This window comes from Mirounga angustirostris, unplaced genomic scaffold (assembly GCF_029215605.1).
Source record: "Mirounga angustirostris isolate CCGP_5_RB_7025 unplaced genomic scaffold, mMirAng1.0.hap1 SCAF_15, whole genome shotgun sequence".
NCBI classification, from domain to species: Eukaryota; Metazoa; Chordata; class Mammalia; order Carnivora; family Phocidae; genus Mirounga; species Mirounga angustirostris.
Genome location: NW_026991723.1, coordinates 6154000 through 6173114, shown reverse-complemented (window position 1 = coordinate 6173114; position 19115 = coordinate 6154000). Strand labels below are relative to the sequence as shown.

The 19115-nt window shown below is 41.5% G+C and overlaps 1 protein-coding gene across 7 annotated transcripts in view; it reads right to left on the bottom strand.

Moving 5' to 3' along the window:
• Positions 1–8882, bottom strand: part of PLGRKT (plasminogen receptor with a C-terminal lysine) — a 53770-nt gene extending 44888 nt beyond the window's left edge. Inside the window, exons 1-3 of one of the 7 annotated variants that reach the window (XM_064580101.1) lie at positions 8649–8882; positions 7180–7303; positions 5303–5389 (exon numbers count right to left, since the gene is read on the bottom strand). In XM_064580101.1, coding sequence (XP_064436171.1) covers positions 5303–5383 — 81 coding nt within the window. In that variant the 5' untranslated portion in view covers positions 5384–5389; positions 7180–7303; positions 8649–8882. Of the gene's footprint in view, positions 1–5302; positions 5390–7179; positions 7304–7497; positions 7761–7840; positions 8346–8648 lie in introns of those variants that run through there. The other 6 variants (XM_045882158.3, XM_045882157.3, XM_064580102.1 and 3 more) reach the window with 6 other exon arrangements.
• Positions 8883–19115: the final 10233 nt, after the last annotated feature.

The following is a 19115-nucleotide window of genomic DNA, read 5'->3' as shown; positions in this document are numbered from 1 at the left end:
GCTTTTCTTTAATAAAAGTTTTGCTTTATTTCTTCTATTTACCCTTTTTACTGAGATGCCCTTAAATAGGAAAAGAGCCAAAAGACATACTATCACGAGCTAAAGGCATTAGTACATATGGTGTTTCAACTGGGATTAAAAAAAATCTTTTAAAGAACTTGCAAAGACATGTAATCTTCTACTCCAGTGGCTCATTCCTTACTTTTGCTGAGTCCTTCTCAGTCCCAGGGGCTCTGGGATATGAGGTCAATTCCAGGCCAGCTTTAGCTGTTTGGGTTCATTCAACATGTAGGATGGAACCTACCTATGGGTAGCTTCAGGGGTATTGTGATCATTGGTGTTCATTTTATTATACCTCATAATTTATATTATAAATATATTCTCTAGTATATATCAAATGTTTTGTGATACTTTTTTTTTTTTTCAATAAAAGAATAGCTCTAAACCCTAGGAATGATGTTAGAAGTTTAATTCTTTTAACCGGGGAACATTTGAGGACCCACCTGATCTTCCAAAATTTCTACAGATTATGTTTCTCTCTAGGCTGTCCTAGTTAGTATCAGAACTTAAATAGCTTTAGGGTTGGAAAGCTGCTTCAGCCATTTTGATCTATATATTCTCTTTGTCATCTTTCCTTAAAATTAGAAGATAAATAATAAAGTATATCCTGATCAACAAGGAAAAACCAACCTTCTTAACCAAACACATGTTGGGAGAATCAATCTGCATGGGCCATGAGCATTCCTGTACTTTTTACTGGGTGGGCCAAGGATACAGGCTCTGACTGCTGTTTACATGGGCCATTTCTCCGGGTTGTGTTTGCAGTAAGGAACCCTGAGAGATGAAGTAACATGTCTTACCTAAGAGCAGCCTTGCTAACCACTCATGGTAAAAGTAGTATATTCTACAGCTTTCTGTTTCTCAGGTATATCACAAACCCACTGTATCCACCTCAGCATCCAATTAAGTCTACCTCCATGCCCTCCATGAGACGTGGGATACATACAAAGCCTCTCATGCTTAAAATGAACATACTCATGCTGCTTGCTGCACTGTAACACGTCTTCTGCCAGTATGTGTGAAGCAGTGGCGGACTACATTGTTAACTTGCGAGTTGGCTAAAGTCCCAGACCCTTCACAGAGCCTGTCAGTTTGAGTGATGAGGAAGAGATACTGATAGAGACATGGCGTTCTGAAAGAGAAAGCACGGGCCCTCGTTGGTTGGGTTATCAGATATGAAAAGACTCTCTGAGATCTGGTAGAAAATAGTCTAACCCAGGTGGTGGTAAGAGTGGGAATGTAGAGCAAGGTCTCTCACTGTGCAGTGTGTTAAATGGGGCTGAGCGACAAGAGGTAGAATCCAAAGAAGCTGCCCAGGTGGTGCTGTGATTACGGCATGTTGTCCTATGGGGTGCAGCGGGAAAGGATGCTATTGAGAAGATGCAGCAGCAAGTCCTAGAGCCCAGCCAGAAGGCAGGCAATGTGGCTGTGGCTGAAGGAAGGCCCCTTGAAATGAGAGTAACTGCAAAGCCTTGCTTACTGGCACTCAGCTACTCTCTCCCTCTACCTCTCCCTTCAACTTCAGCTGCTTTAGGGAGGAAGGTTGGGTGTGCTGAGGAATTTCAGAGAGGAGAGGGGAGGAACTCAAACGTTTATGGCTCTGTTGGCTACAGGTGCCCAAGTACACTTGGTCCCATGTGGGGAGGGTGAGCTCGGCACCAGGGTGGCCCAAAGAGCTGAGGGTGCAGGGCAGAGCAATGACACCAGTAGAGGCTAAAAGAATGGTAGCCCTGAACACCAGTGCCTTCCGGAAGCCAGGGGCGTGCAGGGGAGGAAGCAGCACCAATTTGGAATGAGGAGCCAAAGGGCAAAAGCTGTCCTTGTCACTCCCCAGTGTCCCCCAGCTATGAGACAGTAGAGTCTCCTTAACTACGAAGATAACCCTTACGACGACGACTATTTAACCCCTGTGTTAAATTCTTTGGTCTGTGTTCCCATAGAGGAAAAAAAAAGCACTGCAATTCAGGCGATAAGAGCTTGAGCAACATTTGCAGTAAGGAAGGGAAATGAAAGTGATTCTTGAGCTGACTCAGGGTACTGCAGTTATGTCCCCTGCATATAAATGTATAATGAAATTGATGTGTTACTTGCTTATTTTGTAAATACTCATAGTGATAAGGAGACACTCTTTCATTGGATTCCCTGACCCCTTCCAGGTGATCTATTAAAAACAATATAGGGGCGCCTGGGTGGCTCAGTCGTTAAGCGTCTGCCTTCAGCTCAGGTCATGATTCCAGGTCCTGGGATCGAGCCCCGCATCGGGGTCCCTGCTCTGTGGGAAGCCTGCTTCTCCCTCTCCCACTCCGCCTGCTTGTCTTCCTTCTCTCACTGTGCCTCTCTCTTGTCAAATAAATAAAATCTTAAAAAAAAAAAAAAACCAATATAGAATCCCAAGGAGAAAAAGAGAAAATCACAGCCAATCTCCAGAGAGGCCATTGCCTATATATTATCACCACCTGCAAACACAGGCACCAGATACCTCCTGTATTAGTTTCCTGGGACTGCTGTAACAAAGTACACTACAAATCAGGTGGCTTAACAACAGAAATTTATTGTCTCCGTTCCAGAGGCTGGAAGACCAAAATTAAGGTGTCAGTAGGGTTGGTTCCTTTCCAGGGCTATGTGTTAGCATCTGTTCCACATCTCTCTCCTTGGCTCATAAATAGCTGACCTCATAGTAACAAGGCATTCTCTCTGTCGACATGCCTCTGTGTCCAAATTTCCCCATTTTATGAGGACAGCAGTCATATATTGGATTAGGGCCCATCCTAATGACTTCATTTTAACTTGATTGATTCTGTAAAGACTCTTTCTCCAAATACATCACATTCTGAGATAGTAGGGGTTAGAACTTGAACATATGAATTGTGGAGAGGACACACAGTTCAACCCATAAAATACTCCTTTCAAAAAGGGGAGGCAGCTATTGACTACTACTAAGCTCTTGATAAAAATGAGTATCTGACCCATGGAGGCTTGTGACTCTCAGGCTTCCTCCCCATTTTGGGGTGGGTCAACTAGGACATGACAATTACAAGGAAAGGGCCTATTTGCTGGTCAAATAAAAATGTATTTGAGGCTATGACTGGCCTGGCCCTACTGTCATCTCAGTTTTGCATAAAGAAGTAGTAGCTACCCCTTTGGGAAAATCTTCATCTTCTACTCTGCCACATGAAGTAGAGCTACTGGTTTAATAGGGCCCTTGGATTCACAGAGATTTTCCTAAATGCATGGGCCTGGTTTACCTCGGGTTCAGCTAAGCTGAAAACTGATCGTGCTGATAGTGTTCCTGCTGGTTTGAACTCAGCACTAGCTATGGTGATCACTGGGATCAGTGGGCAGAAGTCAAGGCTGTTCTCAAAACTCTGGTCAGCTGGGCTGAGGGGCAGGTTGTTGGGAGGGGCAACTGTCCATGGGCCCTGAATGTCCCCACACATTCTTGCTGAGTAGGCCAAGAATACAAGGCCCAGACTGCCCTTTATTCAGGCCATTTCTCTGGGTTGTGTTTACAGCGAACGACCTTGAGGAATAAGGTCAAGTCCTCCCCCAACTCTTCTGGCTCGCTGATCACTATAAAAGCAGTAGATTCCCCAAGCCCAGTGTTCCTCAAATGTGCCGTAAACCCACTGAGTGCACAGCACCCATTTAAGTCCATCTTTGTCACCTCTGTGAGACTTGAGGGGCATGGGGATACTCATGCCAACCTCATGATCATGTTGCTTACTGTGCTATGAGTAATGAAGTCCTTTGTCTCTGACGACGAAGTGTCTCCTGTATTCTGCCAGCGTCCATGAAATAGTAACAGGCTAATTCGCTAGCTTGCAAGTGGGATAAAATCCCAGACCTTCAACATATCCTGACTTCACTGACGTAAAATGTATTTTCCAGAGGTCTTGGACAAGGACTCTCTGGGTATATGACATTCTTGGCTGGTGTGTATGCCTAATGTTTGGTCTCCCCTCGGTCACTCTACTCTGTTACAACAGTTTGGTTTCCATTCTTTAAATTGTTCCATTCTCCTAAAAGAAATCATTAGCCTGCACAAGACACTCTTAATAGCAGTAATAACAGTAGCAACAACTAATACTTTTAAAGTGAAAGACACTGTTCTAAAAGACTTGAGGCATTGTTCTGTATACTCTCTATACACTACCATTATTACTCCTCAAAACAACCCTCTGAAGGGGATACTGTCACTCCAGTTGACAGACTAGGAGACTGAGACACACATCATACTGTTAGGGGTAGAGATGGGATTCAAACCTAGTTGGTCTGGCTTTAGTCCTTGCTTTTAACCACTTGATATATTGCCTCACGGTAGGATCTTCTACTCCCCGGGCCACAATGAACCCCAAAGGCCAAGAGATCTTTGTTTGAAATCTTAGGAAAATAATTTTAGTCAAACTTTTAACAGTTGATTATGACATCCAACACTTTAAAATCCTTTTTGACAACCTATATTAGGCAATCAGACAATGTTCTACTTTGCTTTGATCTTTTCTATCCAGCCTATGTATAAATCTAGTGTCAAGTTTTCACACTGTATATTAATTTCCTATTGTTGCTATAACAAATTACCGACTTCAGTAGCTTAAAACAACATAAATTTATTATCTTATATTTCTGGAGTCAGAAATCCAAAGTGGGCTGGTGGGACTGTGTTCCCTCTGAGCTCTAGGAGAGAATCCATATCCTTTCCTTTTCCAGGAGGCTACCTGAATTCCTTTGCCCTTCACTCTATCTTCAAAGCCAGCAGTGTAGCATCTTCAAATCTCTCTTTTAGCTCTGACTTTGACCCTCTTGCCTCCCTCTATCCCTTATAAGGAGACCTTTGTGATTACATTGAGCCCATACAGATAATCCAGGATAACCCAGGACCTTCCCTATCACAAACTCTTTAACTTAATCACATTGCAAGGTCCCTTTTGCTATGTAAGGCAACTATTCATAGGGGATTAGGATGCAGATACTTGGTGAGGGGAGGGGCATCATTCTACCTACCCTACTCTCTAAGCAGTTATGTCTTACTTCAGTATGGAAATTTTTACACAAGTATCTGGATTGGAGATCTAAACACACCCATTCACCTGATAATTAATAATGCATTTCATCTTGATTCTGAGGATGGAGCCCCAAGAACATTTTACCTTTTGGGGTCAAAGAGAACAGTACTGCTGGAGTAAATGTTGTAGAAACTTTAACCACTGTGACAACATAAAAGCTTAATTATTTGAAAATGTACCTGGAGTCGAGCATTCATAAGCATAAACTCCTGTTGGTTCTTCATGTTTTCACTCATAGATTTTGAGAATATAAACCCCATCTTGACCTAAAATGTGAAAAAGCAAAGAGGCTTAAAACAATGTATTCTACATATATCCTCATATGTTCTGCTTTGGCTACCATAGGCTTATAACAATGTAAAAAAAAAAAAAGACAAATTTCCTGGGAACATGGTGTAGATTATAGTCCTTACTTCTAACTAGCTGTCTGATCTTCGGCAAACTTAACCAGCCTGCCCAACATTTATTCACCTAAGACCAGGGGACTTAGATGACTTCCAAAATCTTCTCCCGCTCTCCATGTTTCCTGATTTTTCTTCCCACTGTAAATCTTGAAGAACTGAATGCTTACAAACAAACAGACCACTCTCTTTTCTGTGAGGGACAGGGTAGATACCATCCATCCTCTTACCTTCTGTACAGTTGGATGACAGAAACTTTGCTTCTGAGAAGGGGTGATTCAAAAGATGCATTGTACACCTTGAGGACAGATTTCTCTCTGCTCCTTGCATTGTGTTTTAGGAAGTTTTAGGTGTCTCAAGGTCACTGTGTCAGTACTCTTCCTGTAATCCCTACCTCTCTCCTACAGTACCACTTATTATGTCACCCACTGCTGATATCCCTTGGTCATCCTCTTCTGGCTTCACCTTTGTTCTCTTCAGGCTACTACTCAAGTTCTCAAGAGGGGAAGAACAAAATAATACTTAAATGTCCTGGGAAGAGCAATTTTTAAATGAATACATGGCATTGCCTATCTTAGTTATCTTAAGAAGTTCTTAACTGGGCCATCACTTCTAGGGGGCCCAAATTTCAATTTTCTGTTCTTAATCCAATTGGGTAGATACAGAAGACCTTCAGTTAGTTATTGATTTTACTTTCAGAAACTGCAAAACTCAGGGAAGTTACAACTGCTCTATTTTCAATAATATTGATGATTCTCTTTGGTAGGCTACTGAGAAGGGTGGGGAACCTTGGGTCAGAGTGGTCAGTCTCAATGCTTTCTACCCAGATTCACACTCTTCTGTGAGAAACCCAGCAGAGCTACTATTTTCCATATCCTTATCAGGAAGTAGTAGGTTCTGACTAACTGGGGAGAAGATGTGGGGGGAGGGAGGGCATTTCACGCTAGGTAGGTAGAATGGGTTATCCTTGCTAGTTTGGCTCCAGGTGAGTGGGAACTGCAAGCCAGCCTTTAGTGGCTTCCCTATATTCTGGCCAAAGATGCATCCTTGAATTATAGGGACCTCTGAGCCAGAGTCAGCCTCAATGCTGGACATAGGAAGATGAACTGTAGAGAAGAGGCAGGTCATGAGGTTTCCTTCCCCCTCTGCCACTGCCCCACTCTACCCTCTGTCCAGAGAGTTAGAGGCCACCCCGTGAGGATATGGAGACCTACAGAAATTCTCTCCTTTCTGGAGACTTCGACAGCCCCAAGTCAGCTGTCTGCAACAGCAGACCAGAACTTGCTTGAAGGAGGGAGCAATATGTTTTCCATCTTGGTATTCCCCTAATGTCTTTTGCCCATAAATGTTTGCATGATTGGTACAAGAGAAACCTAGCTCAGGTCACTTGCCATTCCTTATTTTTTTTCTGTACATAGGAGTAGATGACTGAATTTTTCCATATGCTGCAAACATTTATAAAGAAAACAACTGTCTTCTAATCCCATTCCTATACACACACACACACACACACACACACACCATATATCACAGAATTGTGTCTCGTACAGTGCCCCTGTTTATAAGGGGGTGGGACCTTTCCTGAAGTGAAGAGATAGTCCTCATGTCAGCCATCTAGGAAAGAGAATATCTGGAAGGTTAGGGTGTAGGCTTACCTGTTGTGGACCTCGGTTTCTTGGGTCTGGATGGTAGTTTGGATGTGTTAGAGAATGCTCCCAAGGGCTAAAGGTAGAATCCAAGCAGGATGAAGAACTTCTCCATGTTCAACGGAAACCACACCTGAAAATGAGTGTACAACACCTTGTGAACTATGCCTTGGAGTTCAGTATTGTCAACTTCCCTCTCCTTCCCCACCCTAACAAAGCCGTTTTCCAAAGTCTAGGAGGTTCCTTAGGATGCCCAGAATACTCTCTGCTTTCTCTCTCCGAAATCAAGCAAGAATGATCTTGCAATAGGGATAATTTTGAATTTACTCGAATAAGGTAAGTCTTTCAAAAACTCCAACATTTTATCACTGGTGACACATGTCTCCCTACTGAGAATGCTGATTTGGTCCCTTCTGCTTTCATTTTCCTTTGATTACTCCTGAGACCTTAGAAGGGGCCCTTTAATGCTCCAGCCCCTTTCAGCTGTGCTGTAGTTTACAATGGGAAGGGGAATTTCTGGGAGTGCAGTGGCTGAGGCAGCCTTCCTCCAGTCACCCCTGGGAACTAGGATTTGATTTTACTTATTGAAAAAGAGAGAGTGGGAGATAAGTTCCTGTCATGTCATCCAAATGTCGGTGCTGATTCATTTCCTGATCAAATGACACGTTACCTACATTTATGACTGGTGGCATAATTAAAATCGGTTTCTGGTCTTTTTTACGTTCCATTCAAACTGGGCCACTTCCCCCGCGTATTTCAGCCCAGAACCAGCCCAAGGCTTACGTACGGGAGGTTTTCCCTAGTGTAGACCCAAGTGTTGTAACTCGGGTATTTCCTGCAGTCTTGCGCTTATTTCCGTTAATAATGCCCTGCCTACTTTCCCCAACTCGGTTACATCGAGACGGGAGGGGCCAGGCGTCCTTGCGAGGAGAACGGGCTCTTCGGAAGCGAGGTTGGAGATGCCGGTCAGCGCTGGGGACCGGAGGGGAGCCAAGTGGGGGTGCCCCCGAGGAGCGGGCGCAGCGCGGCCCGGCACGCGCGGGGCCTTGGAGCCCTCGCGGGCAGCGCGGCCCCCCCCCCCCCCCCCCCGCTCTCGGCCCGCGGGCCGGCCGGCCGGCGCTCACTCCCTGCGCCGGGGGCGGCGACGGTGCGGAGAGAGCGTCCTCACTGCAAAGGCCTGCGGTCCCGGGGGGCCCCTTGACCGGGACTGGGCCGGGACTGGGCCGGGACTCGCCCCGCAGAGCCTCGGGATTGGACGGCCTTGACAAAGACGCCGAAGCTCGGCCAACCGGCGCCGCGCTGGCCTCCTTAAAGGGGCCGCTCGCCCGACTGAGCCTGGCGAGTGCTTTGCCGCGGGCGCCGGCGCTGCAGACGCAATTCCAGCCACCGGCAGCCCAGGGGCCGGTTTTGAGGGGACGAAGAGGAAGCGGAATGAGAATCTCTCGTAAAGCCCTCAGCGAGGTCCCTGAGTTACCCACGCATGTGGGGAGATCCATGCTGCCACCGCGAGCCGAGCCGCTGCAGGTTTAACGAGCCATCCCAGTTACTCTCCAGAAATGGTGTCATCCACCGCTGTTGGATCTGTTTTCCAGAAGAGACTGTGTCTCGCGAGGGGCTGTCACTCAAACATAATCCACGTGGCGAACATTTTTTAAAAACTGAAGCATAGTTGACACACAACGTTACAGTAGTGTCCGGTGTACCCCATAGGGATTTGACAAGTGTGCGTGATGCTGTGCTCACCGCGCGTGTAGCTGCCGTCGTCACCACACCCCTGACTGCAGTACAGTGACCGTCCCCTCGCCGTGCCGTTCGTCCCCGCGACTTACTCATTCCATCGCTGGAAGCCTGTACCTCCCGCTCCCCTTCGCCCATCTTGCCCATCTCCTTACCCCCCTCGCATCTGGCAACCGTCGGTTTCCTCTCTGTATTTATGGGTCTGTTTTTGCTTTTGTTTGTTTATTCACTTGTTTTGTTTTTTGGATTCCACGTATAAGTGAAATCATATGATATTTGTCTTTCTCTGTCTGACTTATTTCACTTAGCATAATACCCTCTATATCCACCCATGGTTACAAATGGCAAGATTTCGGGGCGCCTGGGTGGCTCAGATGGTTCAGCGTCTGCCTTTAGCTCAGGTCATGATCCCGGGGTCCTGGGATCGAGCCCCACATTGGGCTCCTGGCTCAGTGGAGAGCCTGCTTCTCCCTCTGCCTCTTCCCCTCTCCTCAGCTCATGCTCTCTCTCTCTTTGTGTCTCTGTCAAATGAATACGTAAAAAAAAAAATCTTAAAAAAAAAACTAATGGCAAGATTTCATTCTTTTTTATGGATGAGTAATATTCCAGTGTGTGTGTGTGTGTGTGTGTGCATACACATACATATATATCACCTCTTTATCCATTCATCTATTGATGGATGCTTGGGTTGCTTTCATATGTTGGCTAGTGTAAATAATGCTGCAATAAACATAGGGATACATATATCTTTTTGAACTAGTATTTTCATTTTCTTTGGGTAAATACCCAGTAGTGTAATTACTGGATCATATGATAATTCTAATTTTAACTTTCTGAGGAAACTCCATACTGTTTCCCACAGTGGCTGTACAGGTTTGCATTCCCACCAACAGTGCACGAGAGTTCCTTTTTCTCCACATTCTTGCAAATACTTGTTATTTCTTGTCTTTTTGATCCTAGCCATTCTTACAGGCGTAAGGTGATATCTCATTGTGGTTTTGATTTGCATTCCCTTGATGATTAGTGATGTTGAGTGTCTTTTCATGTGTCTGGCATTCTGATGTCTGCTTTGGAAAAATGTCTATTCAGGTCATTTGCCCATTTTTTAATCGGATTGTTTATTTTTTTGGAGTTAAGTTTTATAAGTTCTTTATATATTTTGGATATTAAGCCCTTATTAAATGTATCATTTGCAAATATCTTCTCCCATTTTATAGGTTGCCTTTTTATTTTGTTGATGGTTTCCCCTGCTGTGCAAAAGCTTTTTATTTTGGTGTAGTCCCAATAGTTTATGTTTGCTTTTGTTTCCCCTGCCTAAGGAGACATATGTAGGAAAATGTTGTTAAGGCTAATGTCAAAGAAATCACTGCCTATGTTTTGTTCTAGGAGTTTTATTGTTTCACGTCACATTTAGGCCTATAATCCATTTTGAGTTTGTGTGTGGTGTAAGAAAGTGGCTCAGTTTCATTCTTTTGCATGTTGCTGTCCAGTTTCCCAGCACCATTTATTGAAGAGACTTTCATTTCCCCATTGTATATTCTTGCCTCCTTTGTTGTAGATTAATTGCCTTACAAATGTGGGTGTATTTCTGGGCTCTCTAGCCTGTCCCACTGATCTATGCATCGATTCTTACGCAGCTCCATACTGTTACTACTTATACTACAGTTCTGAAGTATATCTTGAAAACTGGGATCGTAATACCTCCGGCTTTGTTCTGCTTTCTCATTTCAAGTTCTTTTCTTTTGTGGTTCCATATAAATCTTAGTATTCATTTCTTCTAGTTCTGTATAAAACACTCTGGGTATTTTGATAGAGATTATATTGAATTTGTAGAATGCTTTGGGTAGTATGGACATTTTAACAATATTAATTCTTCTAATCCATGAGCATGGAATATATTTCCATTTGTTTGTGTTGTCTTCAGTTTCTTTCATCAGTGATTTATAGTTTTCAGAGTGCAGGTCTTTCACCTCCTTGGTTAAGTTTATTACTAGCTATTTTATTCTTTTTGGTACAATTATAAATGGAATTGTTTCCTTAATTTCTCTTTTTGCTACTTATTAATGTATAAAAATGCCACTGATTTCTGTATGTTAACTTTGTATCCTACAACTTTACTGAATTTAGTAGTTCTAATAGTTTTTTGTGGAGTCTTTAGGGCTTTCTATGTACAGTATCGTATCATTTGCAAATAGTGACAGTTTATCATCTTCCTTACTAATTTGGAAGCTTTTTATTTCTTTTTCTTGTCTGATTGTTATGGCTAGGACTTCCAGTATTGTGTGAATAAAAGTGGAAAGAGTGTGCATTCTAGTCTTATTCCTGATCTTAGAGGAAAAGTTCTCAGTTTTTCACCACTGAGTGTGATGTTAGCCGTGGGTTTTTAATATATGGCCGTTATTATGTTAAGGTATGTTCCCTCTAAACCCACTTTGTTGCGTTTTCAGAGTTATAAACATTTTAATGGCTTTTCTATTTGCAAAATAGGTTTAATGTTGAAGGTGGACTTTTTTTTTCTGGTTGAATCTAAACACAGTTTAAAGATTATTTATTTGGGAGAGAGAGAGATGGAGAGAACATGTGGATGGGGAGGGGCAGGGGGAGAGTTGGAAAGAGGGTCTTTTTTTTTTAACTTTTTTAATTAACTTTTCATTTTGAAATAATTTTAGACTTACAGAAAATATTTTACATAGTATAATTATTGAAACAATTGAATCAACACTGACTGAATACAATCAACTAATCTATTGGAATTACCCACTAGCATTCTTTTCCTGGTTCCAGGTTTCAATCTGGGATCCCAGATTTCATTTATTTGCCATGTTTTCTTAGTCTTTTCCAATTTGTAACAGTTCCTCAGTCTTTCTTTGTTTTTCATTACCTTGACACTGTTGAGTATTAGCCAGTTATTTTGTGGAATGTCCCTTGGTTTTGGTTAGTCTGTTATTTCTTCATGATTAAAGTTATGTACTTTTTACTAAACTACCCTAAAAGTAATCGATGCCCTTCTCAATGCTTCATATCAGGAGGTACACAATGAAGATGTGTCTTATTACAGGTGATGTTTACATTAATGACTTGATTAAGACAGTGTCTTTTGTGCTTTTCCAGTGTAAAATTACTATTTTTCTCTTTGGAATTAATAAAATTCTTATGGAGAAATACTACAAAAATGCAATTTCCTATTTCTTATTCTTTAATCCACTAATTTACTGTCCATTATTGCTTCTTTTTATTTTTTATTATTAACATATTGTGTATTATTTGTTTCAGGGTACAGGTCTGTGATTCATCTGTCTTACACAGCACACAGTGCTCACCACAACACATACCCTCCCCAGTGTCCATCACCCAGCCACCCCATCCTCCCACCCCACTCCACTCCAGCAAACCTCAGTTTGTTTCCTGAGATTAAGAGTCTCTTATGGTTTGTCTCCCTCTCTAGTTTCGTCTTGTTTCATTTTTTTCTCCTCTGCCCCATGATCTTCTGTTTTGTTTCTTAAATTCCACATATGAGTGAGATGATATGGTAATTGTCTTTCCCTGATTGACTTATTTCACTTAGCATAATACCCTCTAGTTCCATCCATTTTGGTGCAAGTGGCAAAATTTCATTTTTGATGGCTGTGTAATATTCCATTGTGTGTGCGTGTGTGTGTGCATATCGATATGTATATATTGATATATGTATGTATGTGTGTGTGTGTATATATATATACATATATACATATATATATACATATATACATATATATATATATCACATCTTCTTTATCCATTCATCTTTTGATGGACATCTTGGCTCTTTCCACAGTTTGGTTATTGTGGACATTGCTGCTATAAACATCGGGGTGCACGTACCCCTTCGGATCCCTGCATTTGTATCTTTGGGGTAAATACCCAGTAGTGCAATTTCTGGGTCATAGGGTAGCTCTATTTTCAACTTTTTGAGGAACCTCCATACTGTTTTCCAGAGTGGCTGCACCAGCTTGCATTCCCACCAACAGTGTAGGAGGGTTCCCCTTTCTCCACATCCCCGCCAACATCTGTTGTTTCCTGACTTGTTAATTTTAGCCATTCTAACTGGTGTGAGGTGGTATCTCATTGAGGTTTTGATTAGGATTTCCCTGATGCCGAGTGATGTTGAACACTTTTTCATGTGTCTGTTGGCCATTTGGATGTCTTCTCTGGAGAAATGTCTGTTTAGGTCTTCTGACCATTTCTTGATTGGATTATTCTTTGGGAGTTGAGTTTGATAAGTTCTTTATACATTTTGGATACTAGCCCTTTATCTGATATGTCATTTACAAATATCTTCTCCCATTCTGTCGGTTGTCTTTTGGTTTTGTTGACTGTTTGCTTTGCTGTGCAAAAGCCTTTTATCTTGATGTACATAGCAGTACTTTCTCAAGAAACAAGAAAGGCCTCAAATACACAACCTAACCCTACACCTAAAGAAACTGGAGAAAGAGCAGCAAATAAAGCCTAAATCTAGCAGGAGAAGAGAAATAATAAAGATCAGAGCAGAAATCAATGTAATAGAAACCAAAAGAACCGTAGAACAGATCAACAAATCTAGGAGCTGGTTCTTTGAAAGAATTATTAAGATTGATAAACCCCCGGCCAGACTTATCAAAAAGAAAAGAGAAAGGACCCAAATAAATAAAATCATGAATGAAAGAGGAGAGATCACAACCAACACTGAAGAAAAACCAACCTTCTAGGCTTGCCCTGATGCTCTCAGCACTGACCATTTAAACTGTATGCTTACATTATATTCTTGTATGTATGATATCATTCACAATTTTAAAATATAAGTGAACAAAGTGACCATGAGAATATATACCTTGGGAATTGAGAGAAATCTAGGTATAGATTTTGAACATACTTTATAGAATGTGGGATAAGAGGATTAAAAGAAATTATTTCAGTATCAAATGACATATAACTTTAAGGGATAGTGCATTATTTCTAACTGTATGAATTTGTGAATGTATGTGTGTATGTTTTTACACACATAAATAGGTGCTTTTAATCATTTTTCATTACAGCATAATGATTTTCATGTTGTTACATAGCATTCATATGTCCATTTTTAAAAGGTGTATGATTTTCTGCAAGTATGCATACAGTTTTCACTGTTGGATTTTTTTTTTTTTTTGCTATTGTCAATAACACTGTGATGGCCAATTTCATATATATAACTTTTTAATATGTTGATTTTAAATATTGGGTTAAGTAGTATAAATATGTTAGAATTGATGTAGTGATGTAAAATCAATCAGTCTCCCCCAGGACAGTAAAATTATTCAGTATTTCCTTGTACATGAAAAACAAAATTTTTGAAAATTCAAGATATGCATAGTAGTATTTCCTTTTAACAGAGACGATTTCACAAGGAGTGTGAATTTCTCCATTAATCTGGGAACTAGGTTTAGCCAAGAACCTCAGTCTGTGAAGGAGGGCAAGTAGTTGGGCAGTGTGGGCTGAGGCTAGAAGCTCTTCAATATTAAGCTATTCTGGAATTGTTCCCCATGCTGCTGGGAACACAGTCTAAATTTTAACCTAACCCTTCAATCATGGAGTGTGCTTGGAGCTTGGGCACAATTTGAACCAGCAGAACATCAGTGAGCTTTGTACACTCTCCCACTTCCCCCAGCCCCTGGCAAACCCTAATCTGCTTTCTTTCTCAACAGATTTGCCTATTCTAGATTTCATGTAAATGGAGTCATACAATATGTTGGTCTTTTGCATCTGGCTTATTCTACATAGCATAAGGTTTTCAGGGTTCATCCAAGTTGTGGCATATATCAGTACTTCATTCCTTTCTATGGCTGAATAATATTCAAATGTATGGTTAAAAATACAAATAAAAAATAAAAACCACATTTTGTTTATCCATTCAAAATTGATGGACATTGATATTATTCCCACTTGTTGCTGTTATGAGTAATGCTGCTATGAACATCATGTGTATGTTTTTGTACATATGTGTTCAGTTCTTGGGTATAAACGTAGGAGTGGAATTACTGGGTCATATGGTGCCTCTATGTTTCACTTTTTGAGGTTGAACAAATACACAGTGCCACCAGCAGTGAATAAGGATACTAATCTCACTGCACACTTATATAGTAGTTAAGAGCATAGAGCCTGGAGCCAGAGGGCCTGGGTTTGAATCTTGGCTGTGCCACCTCCTAATTGTGAAAGCTTAAACAAGTTACTTAAGCATTATGCCTCAGTATCCACATCTCTCAAATAGGGGCAATAATAGTACCCTCCTCACAGGATAACACTTAAATGTGCTAATATATGTCAATTACCAAGACAGTGTCTAACATGTAAAAAATGCTATATGTTTTACTATTACTCTATTAATCTTTACTATAATTATTGCATTTTGTTTTGTTAATTTGATAGTTGAAGAAAGTGATGATATAGTTTGCTGAGGTTTGCCACTGAAATGGAGTAATCAGAGATGACAGTTATTTAAGGGGGCAGCAAAGTCAAGGGAAGCTTTTTTGAGCGGGGGGGCAGTTATATTTCAGAGTGCCAACGTGAATAAAGCCGAGGCTTCACATGGTTCAGTCCAAGCATGTAATAGCTTTCTAAGGAAACATAAACTGACAGCTGAAATATTGAAAAATAATACTTAAGCTTTCTTAAGGAGTCCCTGCAAATGCTCTGCACAGCGTATTTAGCAGACTCCAAAATCTTCTCTAGATATTTCTCTCATACCCAATTTTTTCCACTACAATATCTATTTATATTTCTCCTCCTTCTCAACTATGAGGTCTCCATACCATTAGACTACAGCCCTGTTAACTTCCTTCTCATGCAGCTCACATGACCCTGTTCTCCACCTGTGACTCTCAGCCTTCTGCAACCCTGAGAAATTCAGCATGAATGTTTTTTTTTTTTAAATTGAGAACAGTCTCTGAACTCTGATGAGTAAAATGACCCACTTTAGTATCTATTCCCTTTCCTTTTCAGCTCTCCACAAGAAGGGTACAACATATGTTTGTGCTAACTTAGTCTTTGAATCACCACCTAGACCAGAAAACAGAAATCAGTTATTCCTTCAAAGGAAGAGCTTCAGAGACTTTTAGACATTTAAGACTCATTGTTCTCAGTTTAAATCTAAGTGTGAATATAAAATAATACTTCTGGAGGCAATTCCACAAGAGACATTTGAACTAAATCATGTCCTTAAATCAAGTGAAATGAACTCGAAGAGGGCTGTTTCATTTTTTTTTTTTAGATTTTATTTATTTATTTGAGAGAGAGAATGGGATAAAGCATGAGAGGGGGGAGGGTCAGAGGGAGAAGCAGACGCCCTGCTGAGCAGGGAGCCTGATGCGGGACTCGATCCCGGGACTCCAGGATCATGACCTGAGCTGAAGGCAGTCGCTTAACCAACTGAGCCACTCAGGCGCCCGAGGGCTGTTTCATTTGTACAGCATTCACTTAGGTTATTTAGTTCTAGGATATTAAGTCAATAAAATATTTCCTAGTAGACTCTAATAGGGTATCTCTCAATTGTAAACTTTATTTTCAGTGGCCTTCAGTTCATTTATTGAGATTCCTTAGAATTAAATTATCTACCATAGGGTCCCAAAGCTCCACAGCATTTTTTCAAGTCACAATTATTTATGTCTGGGTTTATGAATTCCTGAGGGCAGGGGACATTGTTGGAGGTCTCATCTTTGCTTTAAAGTGCCCACAGCGTGGGAGCTGCCCTTTGAAGGCTGGAGCTCTTCACCTAGCCAGCTCTTCGCCAGAGCTCAGGACAGGAAGGAGGGAGACAAATACAGTGCAAGTGAGAGAAGCCGCTGAGTGTGGGCATCAGGTGAAGACAGCTGCGGCTCTCTGGTCATCCATGCATGTAAATTACTCCTATAAACAGTTGTATTGTATTACCAGGGCAAAGTGTTCTCCATGAAATCTGTTCGGTACGAATCTACAGATTGTGAATAGATGGCGAAGGTGGAACCAACAGAAGGCCAGAGCTGGTGGATGGGGACACAGAGAGAAATGGGCATAAAATAGGGCAGTGGTTTACAGTCCTACACAATCAAAGACAGAATATGGAGACAAATTTGGATATTGTCTTTGTACATAGTAATAGAATGCATTTTTAAACATTCAGTGCAAACAAAGCATGTTGTTGATATTTTTAAAGTATCTTCATTTTACCCTGTTTTTGATGATCAAGAAAGTTAACTGGAAGTTGCTCCTTTACCAGGAAATCGCTAACAACATTTCAAGCCCAGTTGTAAGAAGCTGGAATCTGTCCTCCTTTTAAGATCAGGACAAACAAAGATCATCTTTCTTTCTTTTTTTTTTTTTTTTTAAGATTTTATTTATTTATTTGACAGAGAGAGACACAGTGAGAGAGGGAACACAAGCAGGGGGAGTGGGAGAGGGAGAAGCAGGCTTCCCGCCAAGCAGGGAGCCCGATGCGGGGCTCAATCCCAGGACTCTGGGATCATGACCTGAGCCGAAGGCAGACGCTTAACGACTGAGCCACCCAGCCGCCCCAAAGATCATCTTTCTTATTTTAGGGGGCAAAAGTGGAAGTGGGATAACCAGAGGTAGAGTGAAGGGTGGTATTGATACCAATTAACAAAATTAGATACAGGAAGGGGAGTTATGACTACACTTGCAAAGAACTCTTGCTCAATTTTTCCTTAAACATCATGCCATCAGTTTTTAAAGCTTTAGTGTGCACATGAGCCACCCAGGGATGGTGTTGAAATGTAGACTCCCAGGACCAGCCCCCAGACAACTGGATTCAACAGGTCTGTGTCAGAAACCTGAATTCTGTATTTAAACACCTACCCCAAGTCAACCATGATTCAAGTGAACCTTGGAAACAGCATGTCTGAGAAAGGACACATTTGCAATGATGAGTTTTTTCCTCTAAAAATGAACAGAGTAAGAGGGGCATGAATAGGAAATAGCAATGGTGAAGATGATCTGGGCATCACTCTCTACCTCTGGCTTCCCACTGGTCCTCTCCTATCTTAGGACTTCTCCATCTACTTTGCCCAAATCGCAAAATCGGGATTGTTTTGATTTTCGTATTTTTTAAGGTTTTTAATTTTAATTTCATTGTAGTTATATACAGATTTTCATGTATTTTTTGAAGTGGTAAAATCTCTTTTTTTCTAAACATGTCCTGTTTTTCTATCTCCAGAGGATATCAAAAACTTCATTAAGAAGCTTGATAAACTGGGGCGCCTGGGTGGCTCAGATAGTTAATCGTCCGCCTTTGGCTCAGGTCATGATCCCAGGGTCTTGGGATCCAGCCCCTCATCAGGCTCCCTGCCTGCTCAGTGGGGAGCCTGCTTCTCCCTCTCCTTCTACTGCTCCCTCTGCTGTGCTCTCTTGCTCTCTCTGTCAAATAAATAAATAAAATCTTTTTTAAAAAAAAGCTTGATAAACTATGGGAAAATGAATGGCTGAAGAGTGCAGACAGGTGGGTAGGATGAACAAAATCAGCAATCATCAGATTACTAATATGCAAATCAAATATGTAAAGCAGCAAGCTGAGTAAATACCTCCCATTACCATCATCAACTTCAAAGAAAGGCAAATTCCATTCACTCTCTGTCTTCTCTGTTGATCATTATGTAGACCCCGGACATTGCTTTGATAAAACAAACATACAAAAAACTAAACACTTGCTCAGTTTTAAAAATTATTCATAGATCATAGAGGCCATCTAAGAGGATATTACTTAGTCCTGGCTACTACTCAGTAAATTGGTTGCTCAGGATAACTCAGCTAGTCAGTGGCAGGTGGCTCTAGAGTCAGTTTTTTCTGACTTGATAGTCATGACCACACTTGTAGGTCATGAAATCTATGTCCTGGGTCTTAACTATCATTTTTAGAAAAATGAAAGATTAAGTAGAAAATACCAGAGGGACTAAAGTTGGGATAACACTTGTATTCCACTATGTGGCCTTAAAAAGAGATTTGAGGGGTGCCTGGGTGGCTCAGTCGGTTAAGCGTCTGCCTTTGGCTCAGATCATGATCCCAGGGGTCCTGGATCAAGCCCCACACAGCAGGCTCCCTCTCCCTCTGCCTCTCCCCCTGGCTCATGCTCTCTCCCTCTCTCTCAAATAAATAAAATCTTAAAAGAGAGAGAGATTTGAAAGAGGGAGCATCTCAGCTGAATCCAAGTCTATTACAACTTTATTGAGGCT